We start from the raw sequence: 18,004 nt of genomic DNA on the forward strand, positions 1-18,004 counted from the left end.
AGTAATCACATCGAGTGAAGTGAGTATCATACCAGCAGCTACTGCCTAGAGAGGAGACTACAGAGCTCTACTTAATGTCACAGGGCACTACACTACACATACTAGTGAAATAGGATACATCTGAAATGGCACACTTTTCCCTATATACAGTGCCTTGCGAAAGTATTCGGCCCCCTTGAACTTTGCGACCTTTTGCCACATTTCAGGCTTCAAACATAAAGATATAAAACTGTATTTTTTTGTGAAGAATCAACAACAAGTGGGACACAATCATGAAGTGGAACGACATTTATTGCATATTTCAAACTTTTTTAACAAATCAAAAATTGGGCGTGCAAAATTATTCAGCCCCTTTACTTTCAGTGCAGCAAACTCTCTCCAGAAGTTCAGTGAGGATCTCTGAATGATCCAATGTTGCCCTAAATGACTAATGATGATAAATACAATCCACCTGTGTGTAATCAAGTCTCCGTATAAATGCACCTGCACTGTGATAGTCTCAGAGGTCCGTTAAAAGCGCAGAGAGCATCATGAAGAACAAGGAACACACCAGGCAGGTCAAAGATACTGTTGTGAAGAAGTTTAAAGCCGGATTTGGATACAAAAAGATTTCCCAAGCTTTAAACATCCCAAGGAGCACTGTGCAAGCGATAATATTGAAATGGAAGGAGTATCAGACCACTGCAAATCTACCAAGACCTGGCCGTCCCTCTAAACTTTCAGCTCATACAAGGAGAAGACTGATCAGAGATGCAGCCAAGAGGCCCATGATCACTCTGGATGAACTGCAGAGATCTACAGCTGAGCTGGGAGACTGTCCATAGGACAACAATCAGTCGTATATTGCACAAATCTGGCCTTTATGGAAGAGTGGCAAGAAGAAAGCCATTTCTTAAAGATATCCATAAAAAGTGTTGTTTAAAGTGTGCCACAAGCCACCCGGGAGACACACCAAACATGTGGAAGAAGGTGCTCTGGTCAGATGAAACCAAAATTGAACTTTTTGGCAACAATGCAAAATGTTATGTTTGGCGTAAAAGCAACTCATCACCCTGAACACACCATACCTGCTAAATGACTTAAATGTAAATGTAATACCCACTGTCAAACACGGTGGTGGCAGCATCAAGGTTTGGGCCTGCTTTTCTTCAGCACGGACAGGGAAGATGGTTAAAATTGATGGGAAGATGGATGGAGCCAAATACAGGACCATTCTGGAAGAAAACCTGATGGAGTCTGCAAAAGACCTGAGACTGGCATGGAGATTTGTCTTCCAACAAGACAATGATCCAAAACATAAAGCAAAATCTACAATGAAATGGTTCAAAAATAAACATATCCAGGTGTTAGAATGGCCAAGTCAAAGTCCAGACCTGAATCCAATCGATAATCTGTGGAAAGAACTGAAAACTGCTGTTCGCAAATGCTCTCCATCCAACCTCACTGAGCTCGAGCTGTTTTGCAAGGAGGATTGGGAAAAAATGTCAGTCTCTCGATGTGCAAAACTGATAGAGACATACCCCAAGCGACTTACAGCTGTAATCGCAGCAAAAGGTGGCACTACAAAGTATTAACTTAAGGGGGCTGAATAATTTTGCACGCCCAATTTTTCAGTTTATGATTTGTTAAAAAAGTTTGAAATATGCAATAAATGTCGTTCCACTTCATGATTGTGTCCCACTTGTTGTTGATTCTTCACAAAAAAATACAGTTTTATATCTTTATGTTTGAAGCCTGAAATGTGGCAAAAGTTCAAGGGGGCCGAATACTTTCGCAAGGCACTGTAGTAATTTAATTTTTTTTATTTTTAAATTTTACCTTTATTTAACCAGGCAAGTCAGTTAAGGACAAATTCTTATTTTCAATGATGGCCTGGGAACAGTGGGTTAACTGCCTGTTCAGGGGCAGAACGACAGATTTGTACCTTGTCGGCTCGGGGGTTTGAACTAGCAACCTTCCGGTTACTAGTCCAACGCTCTAACCACTAGGCTACCCTGCCGCCCCTGCCGTAATGCACTACCTTTGGTCCAATGAGGGGAATAGGGAGCCATTTTGTATGTAGCCTTAAACATAGAACACGAGGCAGGCTGGTGACCTCTGATGTCACAGGGCAGTTCCCTGACCTCTAACCCCTCACCTGCATCTGAGAGGTCTCGTAGTGAGCTGCTGAGGGCACTCCTCTTCAGCCCCTCCCCCATGGCGTAGTTGTCATCAAGGCTCCCTCGACCCAATTGGCCGTTCCCAGAGTCCTTCTTCAGCCCCGAGCTCTGTGATAGACTGGGAAGGACCACGCCCTTCTGCTTCTCTAGCTCCGCTAGAAGGGTATGCAGAGTCAGGTTAGATTACAGCTCTGGGACCTGTCAGTCAGCCTTGAGCTCTGTGATGGGACGGACCACGCCCTTCTGCTTCTCTAGCTCCTCTAGAAGGGTACGCAGAGTCAGGTTAGATTACAGCTCTGGGACCTGTCAGTCAGCCTTGAGCTCTGTGATGGGACGGACCACGCCCTTCTGCTTCTCTAGCTCCTCTAGAAGGGTACGCAGAGTCAGGTTGGATTACAGCTCTGGGACCTGTCAGTCAGCCTTGAGCTCTGTGATGGGACGGACCACGCCCTTCTGCTTCTCCAGATCCATTACAGTGATATAATCAAAGGAGCTTCTGAATCAATTAACGTTAACTTGTATAATCTATTTATTAGAATCCCCATTAGCCGCTGCATAAGCATCTGCTACTCTTCCTGGGTCCACATGAAACATGATAAAATACATAGTACAGAACATTATTAGTCAAGGACTGAAATACATACATTTAAAAATATCACATTCATATTAGTCACATGTGCCGAATACAAAAGGCGTAGTAGAGTAGACCTACAGTGAACTGCTTACTTACAAGTTCAGTGAAAAATAGAAAATAAAAGTAACAAATAATTAAACAGCGCAGTAAAATAACTAGCAAGGCTATATACAGGGGGTACTGGTACAGAGAGTCATGTGGATGCTATATACAGGGGGTACTGGTACAGAGAGTCATGTGGAGGCTATATACAGGGGGTACTGGTACAGAGAGTAATGTGGAGGCTATATACAGGGGGTACTGGTACAGAGAGTCATGTGGAGGCTATATACAGGGGGTACTGGTACAGAGAGTCATGTGGAGGCTATATACAGGGGGTACTGGTACAGAGAGTCATGTGGATGCTATATACAGGGGGTACTGGTACAGAGAGTCATGTGGAGGCTATATACAGGGGGTACTGGTACAGAGAGTCATGTGGAGGCTATATACAGGGGGTACTGGTACAGAGAGTCATGTGGAGGCTATATACAGGGGGTACTGGTACAGAGAGTCATGTGCGGGGGTACCAGTTAGTCGAGGTAATTTGTACACGTAGGTAGAGTTAAAGTGACTATGGGGGGGGAATAGTGACTATGGGGGGGGGAATAGTCTGGGAAGTCATTTGATTAGCTGTTCAGGAGTCTGATGGCTTGGGGGTAGAAGCTGTTCAGGAGTCTGATGGCTTGGGGGGTATAATCTGTTCATGAGTCTTATGGCTTGGGGGTAGAATCTGTTCAGGAGTCTGATGGCTTGGGGGTAGAATCTGTTCAGGAGTCTTATGGCTTGGGGGTAGAATCTGTTCAGGAGTCTTATGGCTTGGGGGGGTAGAAGCTGTTCAGCAGTCTTATGGCTTGGGGGTAGAAGCTGTTCAGGACTCTTATGGTTTGGGGGTAGAATCTGTTCAGGAATCTTATGGTTTGGGGGGGTAGAAGCTGTTCAGCAGTCTTATGGCTTGGGGGTAGAAGCTGTTCATGAGTCTTATGGCTTGGGGGTAGAAGGTGTTCATGAGTCTTATGGTTTGGGGGTAGAAGCTGTTAGGGAGCCTTTTGGACCTGGACTTGGTGCTCTGGTACCGCTTTCCTTGCTGTTAGGGAGCCTTTTGGACCTAGACTTGGCGCTCTGGTACCGCTTGCCTTGCGGTAGCAGACAGAACAGTCTATGACTAGGGTGGCTGGAGTCTGACAATTCTTTGGGCCGTCCTCTGACACTGCCTGGTATGGAGGTCCTGGATGGCAGGAAGCATGGCCCTGGTGATGTACTGGGCCGTACGTACTATCCTCTGTAGTGCCTTGCATTCGGAGTAGCAGCAGTGTAAAAAAGGGCTGCAAGTCTTGGAGTATGTCTCTATAAGCTTGGCACATCTATCCACTGGGATTTTTGCCCATTCTTCAAGGCAAAACTCCTCCAACTCCTTCAAGCTGGATGGTTCCGCTGGTGTATAGTAATCTTTAAGTCATACCACAGATTCTCAATTGGATTGAGGTCTGGACTTTGACTAGGCCATTCCAATACATTTAAATGTTTCCCTTTAAACCACTCAAGTGTTGCTTTAGCAGTAAGCTTAGGGTCATTGTCCTGCTGGAAGGTGAACCTCCGTCCCAGTCACAAATCTCTGGAAGACTGAAACAGATTTCCATCAAGAATTTCCCTGTATTTAGTGCCATCCATCATTCCTTCAATTCTTACCAGTTTCCTAGTCCCTGCCGATGGAAAAACATCCCCACAGCATGATGTTTCACTGTGGGAATGTTGTTCTCAGGGTGATGAGAGGTGTTGGGTTTGTACCAGACATAGCGTTTTCCTTGATGGTGAAAAAGCTCAATTTTAGACTTCCATATGTTTGGGGAGTCTCTCACATGCCTTTTGGTGAACACCAAACATGTTTGCTTATCTTTAAACATTTCTGAGGGTCTTAGGAAGGGAGTAGCAAAATGGAGTTGTGATCTGATTTGCCAAAGCGAGGGCAGGTAGCAGTGGTAGCAGGGTTTTCCTTAAGGGAGTAAAGTCGTACTTCGAACGTTTCGAAAGCTTTTTCCTCAAATTTGCTTTGTTAAAATCCCCAGCTACAAAAAAGGTGGCCTCAAGATATATGGTTTCCAGTTTGCATGAAGTCCAATGTAGTTCCTTGAGTGCCATTGTGGTATTAGCTTGAGGGGGAATAGACACAGCTGTGACTATAACCGAAGAGGCTTGTCTTGGGAGGGTAATACAGTCGGCATTTGATTGAGATATTCTAGGTCAGGTGAACAAAACAACTTGAGTTTCTGTATGTTATCACAATCACACCATGTATAGTTAATCATGAAACATACATCCCCGCTTTACTTCTTCCTGGAGAGTTCTTAATTCCTGTCTGTGCAATGTACCGAGAACCCAGATGGCTGTATGGATGGGGACAGTATATCCCGAGAGAGCCATGTTTCTATGAAACAGAGTATGTTACAGTCCCTGATGTCTCTCTGGAAGGAGATCCTCGACTGAGCTCATCTACTTTATTGTGCAGAGACTGAACATTAGCTAGTAATATAATGGGAAGCGGTGGATGGTGTGCCCACCTCCGGAGTCAGACTAGAAGTTCACTCCGAAAACCTCTTCTCTGCCGGCGGCGTCTTGAAACAGCCTCTGGGAAAAGTTAAATTGCCCTGGAGGGTACGAACACAGGATCCAATTCGGGAAAGTCCTGGTCATACTGCTGATGAGTTACCATCGCTCTGATATCCAAAAGTTATTTCTGGCTGTATGTAATAACACAAAAAACGCTAATAATGCAAGCAATAACACACACAAAAAACTAAATACTGCAAAGTTGCTTAGGAGCTAGAAGCAGAGCTGTCATGTCTGTCGGCGCCATGTTACTTATTTATTTTCAGCAGTCTTGAGGTTCAAACCTAGGTATTTCCACTACTCACACTCTATGCGGTATTTCTCCATCTCCTGGACCTCGGCAATGGATTCTCTCAGGTCGTCAGTGAACTTCTTCCTGTCCTGAGGGTTGGGAGCGTTGAAGTTGATTAAAAGCTTGACATCCGCTCGGGGAACCGCCGATGTTAACCGCACACCATTAGGATAGTCTAGGAGGGATGACATCACAAGAAAAATAACATTTAACCCGAAAGTAGGTTGCAGCAACAGAGGGTTTAATAATAGTTTCAGCTTCATAGGGCAGCACCAGAGGGTTTAATAATAGTTTCAGCTTCATAGGGCAGCACCAGAGGGTTTAATAATAGTTTCAGCTTCATAGGGCAGCACCAGAGGGTTTAATAATAGTTTCAGCTTCATAGGGCAGCACCAGAGGTTTAATAATAGTTTCAGATTCATAGGGCAGCACCAGAGGGTTTAATAATAGTTTCAGATTCATAGGGCAGCACCAGAGGGTTTAATAATAGTTTCAGATTCATAGGGCAGCACCAGAGGGTTTAATAATAGTTTCAGCTTCATAGGGCAGCACCAGAGGGTTTAATAATAGTTTCAGCTTCATAGGGCAGCACAAGAGGGTTTAATAATAGTGTCAGCTTCATAGGGCAGCACCAGAGGGCTTCAAAATTGTTTCCGCTTCATAGGGCAGCACCAGAGGTTTAATAATAGTTTCAGATTCATAGGGCAGCACCAGAGGGTTTAATAATAGTTTCAGCTTCATAGGGCAGCACCAGAGGGTTTAATAATAGTTTCAGATTCATAGGGCAGCACCAGAGGGTTTAATAATAGTTTCCCAGACACAGATTAAGCCTGGTCCTGGACTTAAAATCATGCTCAATATAGAATATTAATTGAAAGCAGGCTGAATCTGTACTTAGGACCACCGCCCAGAGGCACACAGAAACATCACAGCAGTAGATACTTACACTGGTTCTCAAACAGCAGCACCTGCATCCCATGAAGGGAGAAGGACTGTCTGAAGCTGTATGTCACACAATTCTTCTTCTTCTGGAAGATCTTTGTCACCTAGTTGGGGAAAAACACACAGGGACATTCAGGACTCAGTCTGGTCTTGGTCATAAACAGACTAATGTTCCCTCTATACATCAGAAACAACAATGTGAACACGCTGTGTGTCCAAAGGACCAGGATTGAAGAGCTTCTCCTGGGTGAGAAAGTACTAGAGAAATAACTAGAGCCAGACAGAGTTCAGTTCTACAGGACATACCACCACCAGGTCATTGAAGAGGAAGATCTCTCTCTGGTGCAGACCCAGTTTCTGAGGCTTGTTGGGGTCTGGAACCTCAAACAACCTGCAGTAACACACCAGCCTGCGGTGTGGCAGGGACAGAACACAGCCTAGACCATGGTGCAGAGAACCAATCTGCATTTGGGGGGGGGGAGGGGTAAGAAAGAGAGAGAGATCAAGTCATTCATTGTGACAATACACAGGACTAGAATTTCTCAGCAAACAGCTGGAGGCAGTTTGAGCTAAAAAATAATAATAATAATAATAAATATATATATATATATATACATACACTGCTCAAAAAAAATGAAGGGAACACTAAAATAACACATCCTAGATCTGAATGAATGAAATATTCTTATTAAAGCATTCAAACGTGACCAAAACATCAGCCAGGAAGCATAGGAACTGAGAAGTGGTCTGTGGTTGCCACCTGCAGAACCACTGCTTTATTGGGGGTGTCTTGCTAATTACCTATAATTTCCACCTGTTGTCTATTCCATTTGCACAACACCATGTGCAATTTATTGTCAATCAGTGTTGCTTCCTAAGTGGACAGGTTGATTTCACAGAAGAGTGATTGACTTGGAGTTACATGGTGTTGTTTAAGTGTTCCCTTTATTTTTTTGAGCACCATACAAGGACTATAGGATGTCATGCATTGGGTATTGGGTAAGCGTTGAGAGGTGTATTTGTGTTCAAGCCTCTTAAATCAGCATAAAACCGATAGGCGCCATCATCCTTTAACATTTTCTCCACATTTTCTCATGATCTCTTTCTTAATGGGTGAAACCAGATAGGGCGTGGACCTAACCGGCTGTCATCTGAGGGAAGTATGGCATGCATGGACACACCCAAAACGGCCTGGACCCAACCAGCTGTCACCTGAGGAGCGTATGGCATGCCTGGTCACACCCTATAGGGCCCCCTACTAGTACTGACTTTCCTCCCCTGCTAGTACTGCCTTTTTTCCCCTGCTAGTACTGCCTTTTTATTCCTGCTAGAACTGACTTCCCCCCCTGCTAGTACTGCCTTTTTCCCTGCTAGTACTGCCTTTTCCCCCCTGCTAGAACTGACTTTCCCACCCTACTAGTACTGACTTCCCCCTGCTAGTACTGCCTTTTCCCCCCTGCTAGTACTGCCTTTTTCCCCCTGCTAGTACTGCCTTTTTTTCTGCTAGAACTGACTTCCCCCCCCTGCTAGTACTGCCTTTTTTTTCCTGCTAGACCTGCTTTTTCCCCCTGCTAGTACTGCCTTTTCCCCCCTGCTAGAACTGCCTTTTTTCCCCTGCTAGTACTGCCTTTTTCCCCTTGCTAGAACTGACTTTCCCCCCTACTAGTACTGCCTTTTTCCCCCTGCTAGAACTGACTTTCCCAACTACTAGTACTGCCTTTTTCCCCCTACTAGTACTGCCTTTACCCCTTACTAGTACTGCCTTTTCCCCCCTGCTAGTACTGACTTTCCCCCCCTGCTAGTACTGCCTTTTTCCCCCTGCTAGAACTGCCTTTGTCCCCCTGCTATTACTGCCTTTTTTCCCCTGCTAGAACTGACTTTCCCCCTATGCTAGTACTGCCTTTTTTCCCCTGCTAGAACTGCCTTTTTCCCCTGCTAGTACTGCCTTTTTCCCCCTGCTAGAACTGACTTCCCCCCTACTAGTACTGACTTCCCCCCTGCTAGTACTGCCTTTTTCCCCCTGCTAGTACTGCCTTTTTCCCCCTGCTAGTACTGCCTTTTTTCCCTGCTAGTGCTGCCTTTTTCCCCCTGCTAGTACTGCATTTTTCCCCCTGCTAGTACTGCCTTTTTTCCCCTGCTAGTACTGCCTTTTTTTCTGCTAGAACTGACTTCCCCCCCTGCTAGTACTGCCTTTTTTCTGCTAGTACTGCCTTTTTCCCCCTGCTAGTACTGCCTTTCCCCCCTGCTAGTACTGCCTTTTCCCCCCTGCTAGTACTGCCTTTTCCCCCCTGCTAGTACTGCCTTTTTTTTCTGCTAGAACTGACTTCCCGCCCTGCTAGTACTGACTTTCCCACCCCTGCTACTACTGCCTTTTCCCCCTGCTCGAACTGACTTTCCCCCCTACTAGTACTGACTTCCCCCCTGCTAATACTGACTTTTCCCCCCTGCTAGTACTGACTTTTCCCCCCTGCTAGTACTGACTTTCCCACCCCTGCTCGAACTGACTTTTTCCCCCTGCTCGAACTGACTTTTTCCCCCTGCTCGAACTGACTTTTTCCCCCTGCTAGAACTGACTTTTTCCCCCTGCTCGAACTGACTTTCCCCCTGCTAGAACTGACTTTTCCCCCTGCTAGTACTGCCTTTTTCCCCCTGCTAGTACTGCCTTTTTTCCCCGCAAGTACTGCCTTTTCCCCCCTGCTAGAACTGCCTTTTTCCCCCTGCTAGTACTGCCTTTTCCCCCCTGCTAGAACTGCCTTTTTTTTCCTGCTAGAACTGACTTTCCCCCTATGCTAGTACTGCCTTTTTTCCCCTGCTAGAACTGCCTTTTTTCCCCTGCTAGTACTGCCTTTTTCCCCCTGCTAGAACTGACTTCCCCCCCTACTAGTACTGACTTCCCCCCCTGCTAGTACTGCCTTTTTTCCCCTGCTAGTACTGCCTTTTTTTTCTGCTAGTGCTGCCTTTTTTCCCCTGCTAGTACTGCATTTTTCCCCCTGCTAGTACTGCCTTTTTTTTCTGCTAGAACTGACTTCCCCCCCTGCTAGTACTGCCTTTTTTTCTGCTAGTACTGCCTTTTCCCCCCTGCTAGTACTGCCTTTCCCCCCTGCTAGTACTGCCTTTTCCCCCCTGCTAGTACTGCCTTTTCCCCCCTGCTAGTACTGCCTTTTTTTTCTGCTAGAACTGACTTCCCGCCCTGCTAGTACTGACTTTCCCACCCCTGCTACTACTGCCTTTTCCCCCTGCTCGAACTGACTTTCCCCCCTACTAGTACTGACTTCCCCCCTGCTAGTACTGACTTTTCCCCCCTGCTAGTACTGACTTTCCCACCCCTGCTCGAACTGACTTTTTCCCCCTGCTCGAACTGACTTTTTCCCCCTGCTCGAACTGACTTTCCCCCTGCTAGAACTGACTTTTTCCCCCTGCTCGAACTGACTTTTTCCCCCTGCTCGAACTGACTTTCCCCCTGCTAGAACTGACTTTTCCCCCTGCTAGTACTGCCTTTTTTCCCCTGCTAGTACTGCCTTTTTTCCCCGCAAGTACTGCCTTTTTTCCCCTGCAAGTACTGCCTTTTCCCCCCTGCTAGAACTGCCTTTTTCCCCCTGCTAGTACTGCCTTTTCCCCCCTGCTAGAACTGCCTTTTTCCCACTGCTAGTACTGACTTTCCCCCTGCTAGTACTGACTTTCCCCCCTGCTAGTACTGCCTTTTCCCCCTGCTAGTACTGCCTTTTTCCCCCTGCTAGAAGTGAATTTTTCCACCTGCTAGTACTGCCTTTTTCCCCCTACTAGTACTGACTTTTCCCCCTACTAGTACTGACTTTTCCCCCCTACTAGTACAGACTTTTCCCCCTGCTAGTACAGACTTTTCCCCCTGCTAGTACAGACTTTTCCCCCTGCTAGTACAGACATTTCCCCCTGCTAGTACTGACTTTTCCCCCTGCTAGTACTGACTTTTCCCCCCACTAGTACTGACTTTTCCCCCCACTAGTACTGACTTTCCCCCCACTAGTACTGACTTTTCCCCCCACTAGTACTGACTTTTCCCCCCACTAGTACTGACTTTTCCCCCCACTAGTACTGACTTTTCCCCCCACTAGTACTGACTTTTACCCCCTACTAGTACTGACTTGTCCCCCTACTAGTACTGACTTTCCCCCCTACTAGTACTGCTTTTTCCCCCCTACTAGTACTGACTTTCCCCCTGCTAGAACTGACTTTCCCCCTGCTAGTACTGCATTTTTCCCCCTGCTAGAACTGACTTTCCCCCCCCCAACTAGTACTGACTTTCCCCCTGCTAGAACTGACTTTCCCCCCAACTAGTACTGACTTTCCCCCTGCTAGAACTGACTTTCCCCCTACTAGTACTGACTTTTCCACCCTACCAGTACTGCCTTTTTCCCCCTGCTTGAACTGACTTCCCCCCTGCTAGTACTGCCTTTTCACCCTGCTAGTACTGACTTTCCCCCCTGCTAGTACTGCCTTTTTCCCCCTGCTAGAACTGCCTTTTTCCCCCTGCTAGTACTGCCTTTTTCCCCCTGCTAGAACTGACTTTCCCACCCTACTAGTACTGACTTCCCCCTGCTAGTACTGCCTTTTTCCCCCTGCTAGTACTGCCTTTTTCCCCCTGCTAGTACTGCCTTTTTTTCTGCTAGAACTGACTTTCCCCCCCTACTAGTACTGACTTCTCCCCCTGCTAGTACTGCCTTTTTCCCCCTGCTAGTACTGCCTTTTCCCCCTGCTAGTACTGCCTTTTTTTCTGCTAGAACTGACTTCCCCCCCCTGCTAGTACTGCCTTTTCTTTCTGCTAGACCTGCCTTTTCCCCCTGCTAGTACTGCCTTTTCCCCCCTGCTAGAACTGCCTTTTTTCCCCTGCTAGTACTGCCTTTTTCCCCTTGCTAGAACTGACTTTCCCCCCTACTAGTACTGCCTTTTCCCCCCTGCTAGAACTGACTTTCCCCCCTACTAGTACTGCCTTTTTCCCCCTACTAGTACTGCCTTTACCCCTTACTAGTACTGCCTTTTCCCCCCTGCTAGTACTGACTTTCACCCCCTGCTAGTACTGCCTTTTTCCCCCTGCTAGAACTGCCTTTGTCCCCCTGCTATTACTGCCTTTTTTCCCCTGCTAGAACTGACTTTCCCCCTATGCTAGTACTGCCTTTTTTCCCCTGCTAGAACTGCCTTTTTTCCCCTGCTAGTACTGCCTTTTTCCCCCTGCTAGAACTGACTTCCCCCCCTACTAGTACTGACTTCCCCCCCTACTAGTACTGCCTTTTTCCCCCTGCTAGTACTGCCTTTTTTTTTCTGCTAGTACTGCCTTTTCCCCCCTGCTAGTACTGCCTTTTTCCCCCTGCTAGTACTGCCTTTTTTCCCCTGCTAGTACTGCCTTTTTTTTCTGCTAGAACTGACTTCCCCCCCTGCTAGTACTGCCTTTTTTTCTGCTAGTACTGCCTTTTCCCCCTGCTAGTACTGCCTTTCCCCCTGCTAGTACTGCATTTTCCCCCCTGCTAGTACTGCCTTTTTTTCTGCTAGAACTGACTTCCCGCCCTGCTAGTACTGACTTTCCCACCCCTGCTACTACTGCCTTTTCCCCCTGCTCGAACTGACTTTCCCCCCTACTAGTACTGACTTCCCCCTGCTAGTACTGACTTTTCCCCCTGCTAGCACTGACTTTCCCACCCCTGCTCGAACTGACTTTTTCCCCCTGCTCGAACTGACTTTCCCCCTGCTAGAACTGACTTTTTCCCCATGCTCGAACTGCCTTTTCCCCCCTGCTAGAACTGCCTTTTTTCCCCTGCTAGTACTGCCTTTTCCCCCCTGCTAGAACTGCCTTTTTCCCACTGCTAGTACTGACTTTCCCCCTGCTAGTACTGCCTTTTTCCCCCTGCTAGAACTGCCTTTTTCCCCCTGCTAGTACTGCCTTTTTCCCCCTGCTAGAACTGCCTTTTTCCCCCCGACTAGTACTGACTTTCCCCCCCTACTAGTACTGACTTTTCCCCCCTACTAGTACTGCCTTTTTCCCCCTGCTAGAACTGACTTTCCCCCCAACTAGTACTGACTTTCGCCCCTGCTAGAACTGACTTTCCCCCCCCAACTAGTACTGACTTTCCCCCTGCTAGAACTGACTTTCCCCCTACTAGTACTGACTTTTCCACCCTACCAGTACTGCCTTTTTCCCCCTGCTTGAACTGACTTCCCCCTGCTAGTACTGACTTTCCCCCCTGCTAGTACTGCCTTTTTCCCCTGCTAGAACTGCCTTTTTCCCCCTGCTAGTACTGCCTTTTTCCCCCTGCTAGAACTGACTTTCCCACCCTACTAGTACTGACTTCCACCCTACTAGTACTGCCTTTTCCCCCCTGCTAGTACTGCCTTTTTCCCCCTGCTAGTACTGCCTTTTTTTCCTGCTAGAACTGACTTCCCCCCCTGCTAGTACTGCCTTTTTTCCCTGCTAGTACTGCCTTTCCCCCCTGCTAGAACTGACTTTCCCACCCTACTAGTACTGACTTCCCCCCTGCTAGTACTGCCTTTTCCCCCTGCTAGTACTGCCTTTTCCCCCTGCTAGTACTGCCTTTTTCCCCCTGCTAGAAGTGAATTTTTCCACCTGCTAGTACTGCCTTTTTCCCCTACTAGTACTGACTTTTCCCCCTACTAGTACTGACTTTTCCCCCTAGTAGTACTGACTTTTCCCCCTAGTAGTACTGACTTTTCCCCTGCTAGTACAGACTTTTCCCCTGCTAGTACAGACATTTCCCCCTGCTAGTACAGACTTTTCCCCCTGCTAGTACTGACTTTTCCCCCTGCTAGTACTGACTTTTCCCCCCACTAGTACTGACTTTTCCCCCACTAGTACTGACTTTTCCCCCACTAGTACTGACTTTTCCCCCCACTAGTACTGACTTTTCCCCCACTAGTACTGACTTTTACCCCCACTAGTACTAACTTGTCCCCCCTACTAGTACTGACTTGTCCCCCCTACTAGTACTGACTTGTCCCCCCTACTAGTACTGACTTTCCCCCCTACTAGTACTGCTTTTTCCCCCCTACTAGTACTGACTTTCCCCCCTACTAGTACTGACTTTTCCCCCTACTAGTACTGCCTTTTCCCCCTGCTAGAACTGACTTTCCCCCCAACTAGTACTGACTTTCCCCCTGCTAGAACTGACTTTCCCCACCTGCTAGTACTGCATTTTTCCCACTACTAGTACTGACTTTTCCACCCTACCAGTACTGCCTTTTCCCCCTGCTTGAACTGACTTCCCCCTGCTAGTACTGCCTTTTCCCCCTGCTAGAACTGACTTTCCCCCTACTAGTACTGCCTTTCCCCCTACTAGTACTGCCTTTTTCACCCTGCTAGTACTGACTTTCCCCCCTGCTAGTACTGACTTTTCCCCCTGCTAGAACTACCTTTTTCCCCCTGCTAGTACTGCCTTTTTTCCCCTGCTAGAACTGACTTTCCCACCCTACTAGTACTGACTTCCCCCCTGCTAGTACTGCCTTTTTTCCCCTGCTAGTACTGCCTTTTTCCCCCTGCTAGTACTGCCTTTTTTTCCCTGCTAGAACTGACTTCCCCCCTGCTAGTACTGCCTTTTTTCCCTGCTAGTACTGCCTTTTCCCCCCTGCTAGAACTGACTTTCCCACCCTACTAGTACTGACTTCCCCCCCTGCTAGTACTGCCTTTTTCCCCCTGCTAGTACTGCCTTTTTCCCCCTACTAGTACTGCCTTTCCCCCCCTGCTAGTACTGCCTTTTTCCCCCTGCTAGAACTGCCTTTTTCCCCCTGCTATTACTGCCTTTTTCCCCCTGCTATTACTGCCTTTTTCCCCCTGCTATTACTGCCTTTTTCCCCTTGCTAGAACTGTCTTTCCCCCCCTGCTAGTACTGCCTTTTTTCCCCTGCTAGAACTGCCTTTTTTCCCATGCTAGTACTGCCTTTTTCCCCCTGCTAGAACTGACTTCCTCCCCTACTAGTACTGCCTTTTTCCCCCTGCTAGTACTGCCTTTTTCCCCCTGCTAGTACTGCCTTTTTCCCCCTGCTAGAAGTGAATTTTTCCACCTGCTAGTACTGCCTTTTTCCCCCTACTAGTACTGACTTTTCCCCCCTACTAGTACTGACTTTTCCCCCATACTAGTACTGACTTTTCCCCCCTACTAGTACAGACTTTTCCCCCTGCTAGTACAGACTTTTCCCCCTGCTAGTACAGACTTTTCCCCCTGCTAGTACAGACTTTTCCCCCTGCTAGTACAGACTTTTCCCCCTGCTAGTACAGACTTTTCCCCCTGCTAGTACAGACTTTTCCCCCTGCTAGTACAGACTTTTCCCCCCTGCTAGTACTGACTTTTCCCCCCTGCTAGTACTGACTTTTTCACCCTGCTAGTACTGACTTTCCCTCCCTGCTAGTACTGCCTTTTTCCCCCTGCTAGAACAGCCTTTTTCCCCCTGCTAGTACTGCCTTTTTTCCCTGCTAGAACTAACTTTCCCACCCTACTAGTACTGACTTCCCCCTGCTAGTACTGCCTTTTTTCCCCTGCTAGTACTGCCTTTTTCCCCCTGCTAGTACTGCCTTTTTTTCCTGCTAGAACTGACTTCCTCCCCTACTAGTACTGCCTTTTTCCCCCTGCTAGTACTGCCTTTTCCCCCTGCTAGTACTGCCTTTTTCCCCCTGCTAGAAGTGAATTTTTCCACCTGCTAGTACTGCCTTTTTCCCCCTACTAGTACTGACTTTTCCCCCCTACTAGTACTGACTTTTCCCCCTGCTAGTACAGACTTTTCCCCCTACTAGTACTGACTTTTCCCCCTGCTAGTACAGACTTTTCCCCCTGCTAGTACAGACTTTTCCCCCTGCTAGTACAGACTTTTCCCCCCTGCTAGTACTGACTTTTCCCCCCTGCTAGTACTGACTTTTCCCCCCTGCTAGTACTGACTTTTCCCCCTGCTAGTACTGACTTTTCCCCCTGCTAGTACTGACTTTTCCCCCTGCTAGTACTGACTTTTCCCCCTACTAGTACTGACTTTTCCCCCTACTAGTACTGACTTGTCCCCCTACTAGTACTGACTTGTCCCCCCTACTAGTACTGACTTGTCCCCCTACTAGAACTGACTTTCCCCCCTGCTAGTACTGCCTTTTTCCCCCTGCTAGAACTGCCTTTTCCCCCTGCTATTACTGCCTTTTTCCCCCTGCTATTACTGCCTTTTTCCCCCTGCTAGAACTGACTTTCCCCCTGCTAGAACTGACTTTCCCCCCTGCTAGTACTGCCTTTTTTCCCCTGCTAGAACTGCCTTTTTCCCCCTGCTAGTACTGCCTTTTTCCCCCTGCTAGAACTGACTTCCCCCTACTAGTACTGCCTTTTTCCCCCTGCTAGTACTGCCTTTTTCCACCTGCTAGTACTGCCTTTTTCCCCCTGCTAGAAGTGAATTTTTCCACCTGCTAGTACTGCCTTTTCCCCCCTACTAGTACTGACTTTTCCCCCTACTAGTACTGACTTTCCCCCTACTAGTACTGACTTTCCCCCCTACTAGTACTGACTTTTCCCCCTACTAGTACTGACTTTTCCCCCTGCTAGTACAGACTTTTTCCCCCTGCTAGTACAGACTTTTTCCCCCTGCTAGTACAGACTTTTTCCCCCTGCTAGTACTGCCTTTTTTCCCCTGCTAGAACTGCCTTTTTCCCCCTGCTAGTACTGCCTTTTCCCCCCTGCTAGAACTGACTTTCCACACTACTAGTACTGCCTTTTTTCCCCTGCTAGTACTGCCTTTTTCCCCCTGCTAGTACTGCCTTTTTCCCCCTGCTAGAAGTGAATTTTTCCACCTGCTAGTACTGCCTTTTCCCCCCTACTAGTACTGACTTTTCCCCCCTACTAGTACTGACTTTTCCCCCCTACTAGTACTGACTTTTCCCCCCTGCTAGTACTGACTTTTCCCCCCTGCTAGTACTGACTTTTCCCCCTGCTAGTACTGACTTTTCCCCCTGCTAGTACTGACTTTTCCCCCTGCTAGTACTGACTTTTCCCCCTGCTAGTACTGACTTTTCCCCCTGCTAGTACTGACTTTTCCCCCGCTAGTACTGACTTTTCCCCCCACTAGTACTGACTTGTCCCCCTACTAGTACTGACTTTTCCCCCTACTAGTACTGCCTTTTTCCCCCTGCTAGAACTGACTTTCCCCCCAACTAGTACTGACTTTCGCCCCTGCTAGAACTGACTTTCCCCCCAACTAGTACTGACTTTCCCCCTGCTAGAACTGACTTTCCCCCCTACTAGTACTGACTTTTCCACCCTACCAGTACTGCCTTTTCCCCCTGCTTGAACTGACTTCCCCCTGCTAGTACTGACTTTCCCCCTGCTAGTACTGCCTTTTTCCCCCTGCTAGAACTGCCTTTTTCCCCCTGCTAGTACTGCCTTTTTCCCCCTGCTAGAACTGACTTTCCCACCCTACTAGTACTGACTTCCACCCTACTAGTACTGCCTTTTCCCCCCTGCTAGTACTGCCTTTTTCCCCCTGCTAGTACTGCCTTTTTTTTCCTGCTAGAACTGACTTCCCCCCCTGCTAGTACTGCCTTTTTTCCCTGCTAGTACTGCCTTTCCCCCCTGCTAGAACTGACTTTCCCACCCTACTAGTACTGACTTCCCCCCTGCTAGTACTGCCTTTTCCCCCTGCTAGTACTGCCTTTTCCCCCTGCTAGTACTGCCTTTTCCCCCTGCTAGAAGTGAATTTTTCCACCTGCTAGTACTGCCTTTTTCCCCCTACTAGTACTGACTTTTCCCCCCTACTAGTACTGACTTTTCCCCCTAGTAGTACTGACTTTTCCCCCTAGTAGTACTGACTTTTCCCCCTGCTAGTACAGACTTTTCCCCCTGCTAGTACAGACATTTCCCCCTGCTAGTACAGACTTTTCCCCCTGCTAGTACTGACTTTTCCCCCTGCTAGTACTGACTTTCCCCCCACTAGTACTGACTTTTCCCCCACTAGTACTGACTTTTCCCCCCACTAGTACTGACTTTTCCCCCACTAGTACTGACTTTTACCCCCACTAGTACTAACTTGTCCCCCCTACTAGTACTGACTTGTCCCCCTACTAGTACTGACTTGTCCCCCCTACTAGTACTGACTTTCCCCCTACTAGTACTGCTTTTTCCCCCTACTAGTACTGACTTTCCCCCCTACTAGTACTGACTTTTCCCCCCTACTAGTACTGCCTTTTTCCCCTGCTAGAACTGACTTTCCCCCCAACTAGTACTGACTTTCCCCCCTGCTAGAACTGACTTTCCCCACCTGCTAGTACTGCATTTTTCCCACTACTAGTACTGACTTTTCCACCCTACCAGTACTGCCTTTTTCCCCCTGC

The 18,004-nt window shown here is 47.8% G+C and overlaps 1 protein-coding gene across 1 annotated transcript in view; it reads right to left on the reverse strand.

Annotated features, from left to right (window-relative positions):
- Positions 1-18,004, reverse strand: part of iqsec1b (IQ motif and Sec7 domain ArfGEF 1b) — a 79,857-nt gene that overhangs the window by 15,515 nt on the left and 46,338 nt on the right. The window contains exons 7-10 of the mRNA XM_064967366.1: positions 6,980-7,135; positions 6,678-6,777; positions 5,745-5,906; positions 2,138-2,314 (exon numbers count right to left, since the gene is read on the reverse strand). Of these exons, the coding sequence (XP_064823438.1) occupies positions 2,138-2,314; positions 5,745-5,906; positions 6,678-6,777; positions 6,980-7,135 (595 nt within the window). The remainder of the gene's footprint in view (positions 1-2,137; positions 2,315-5,744; positions 5,907-6,677; positions 6,778-6,979; positions 7,136-18,004) is intronic.

This window comes from Oncorhynchus masou, chromosome 6, assembly GCF_036934945.1.
Source record: "Oncorhynchus masou masou isolate Uvic2021 chromosome 6, UVic_Omas_1.1, whole genome shotgun sequence".
In the NCBI taxonomy this organism is placed as follows: domain Eukaryota; kingdom Metazoa; phylum Chordata; class Actinopteri; order Salmoniformes; family Salmonidae; genus Oncorhynchus; species Oncorhynchus masou.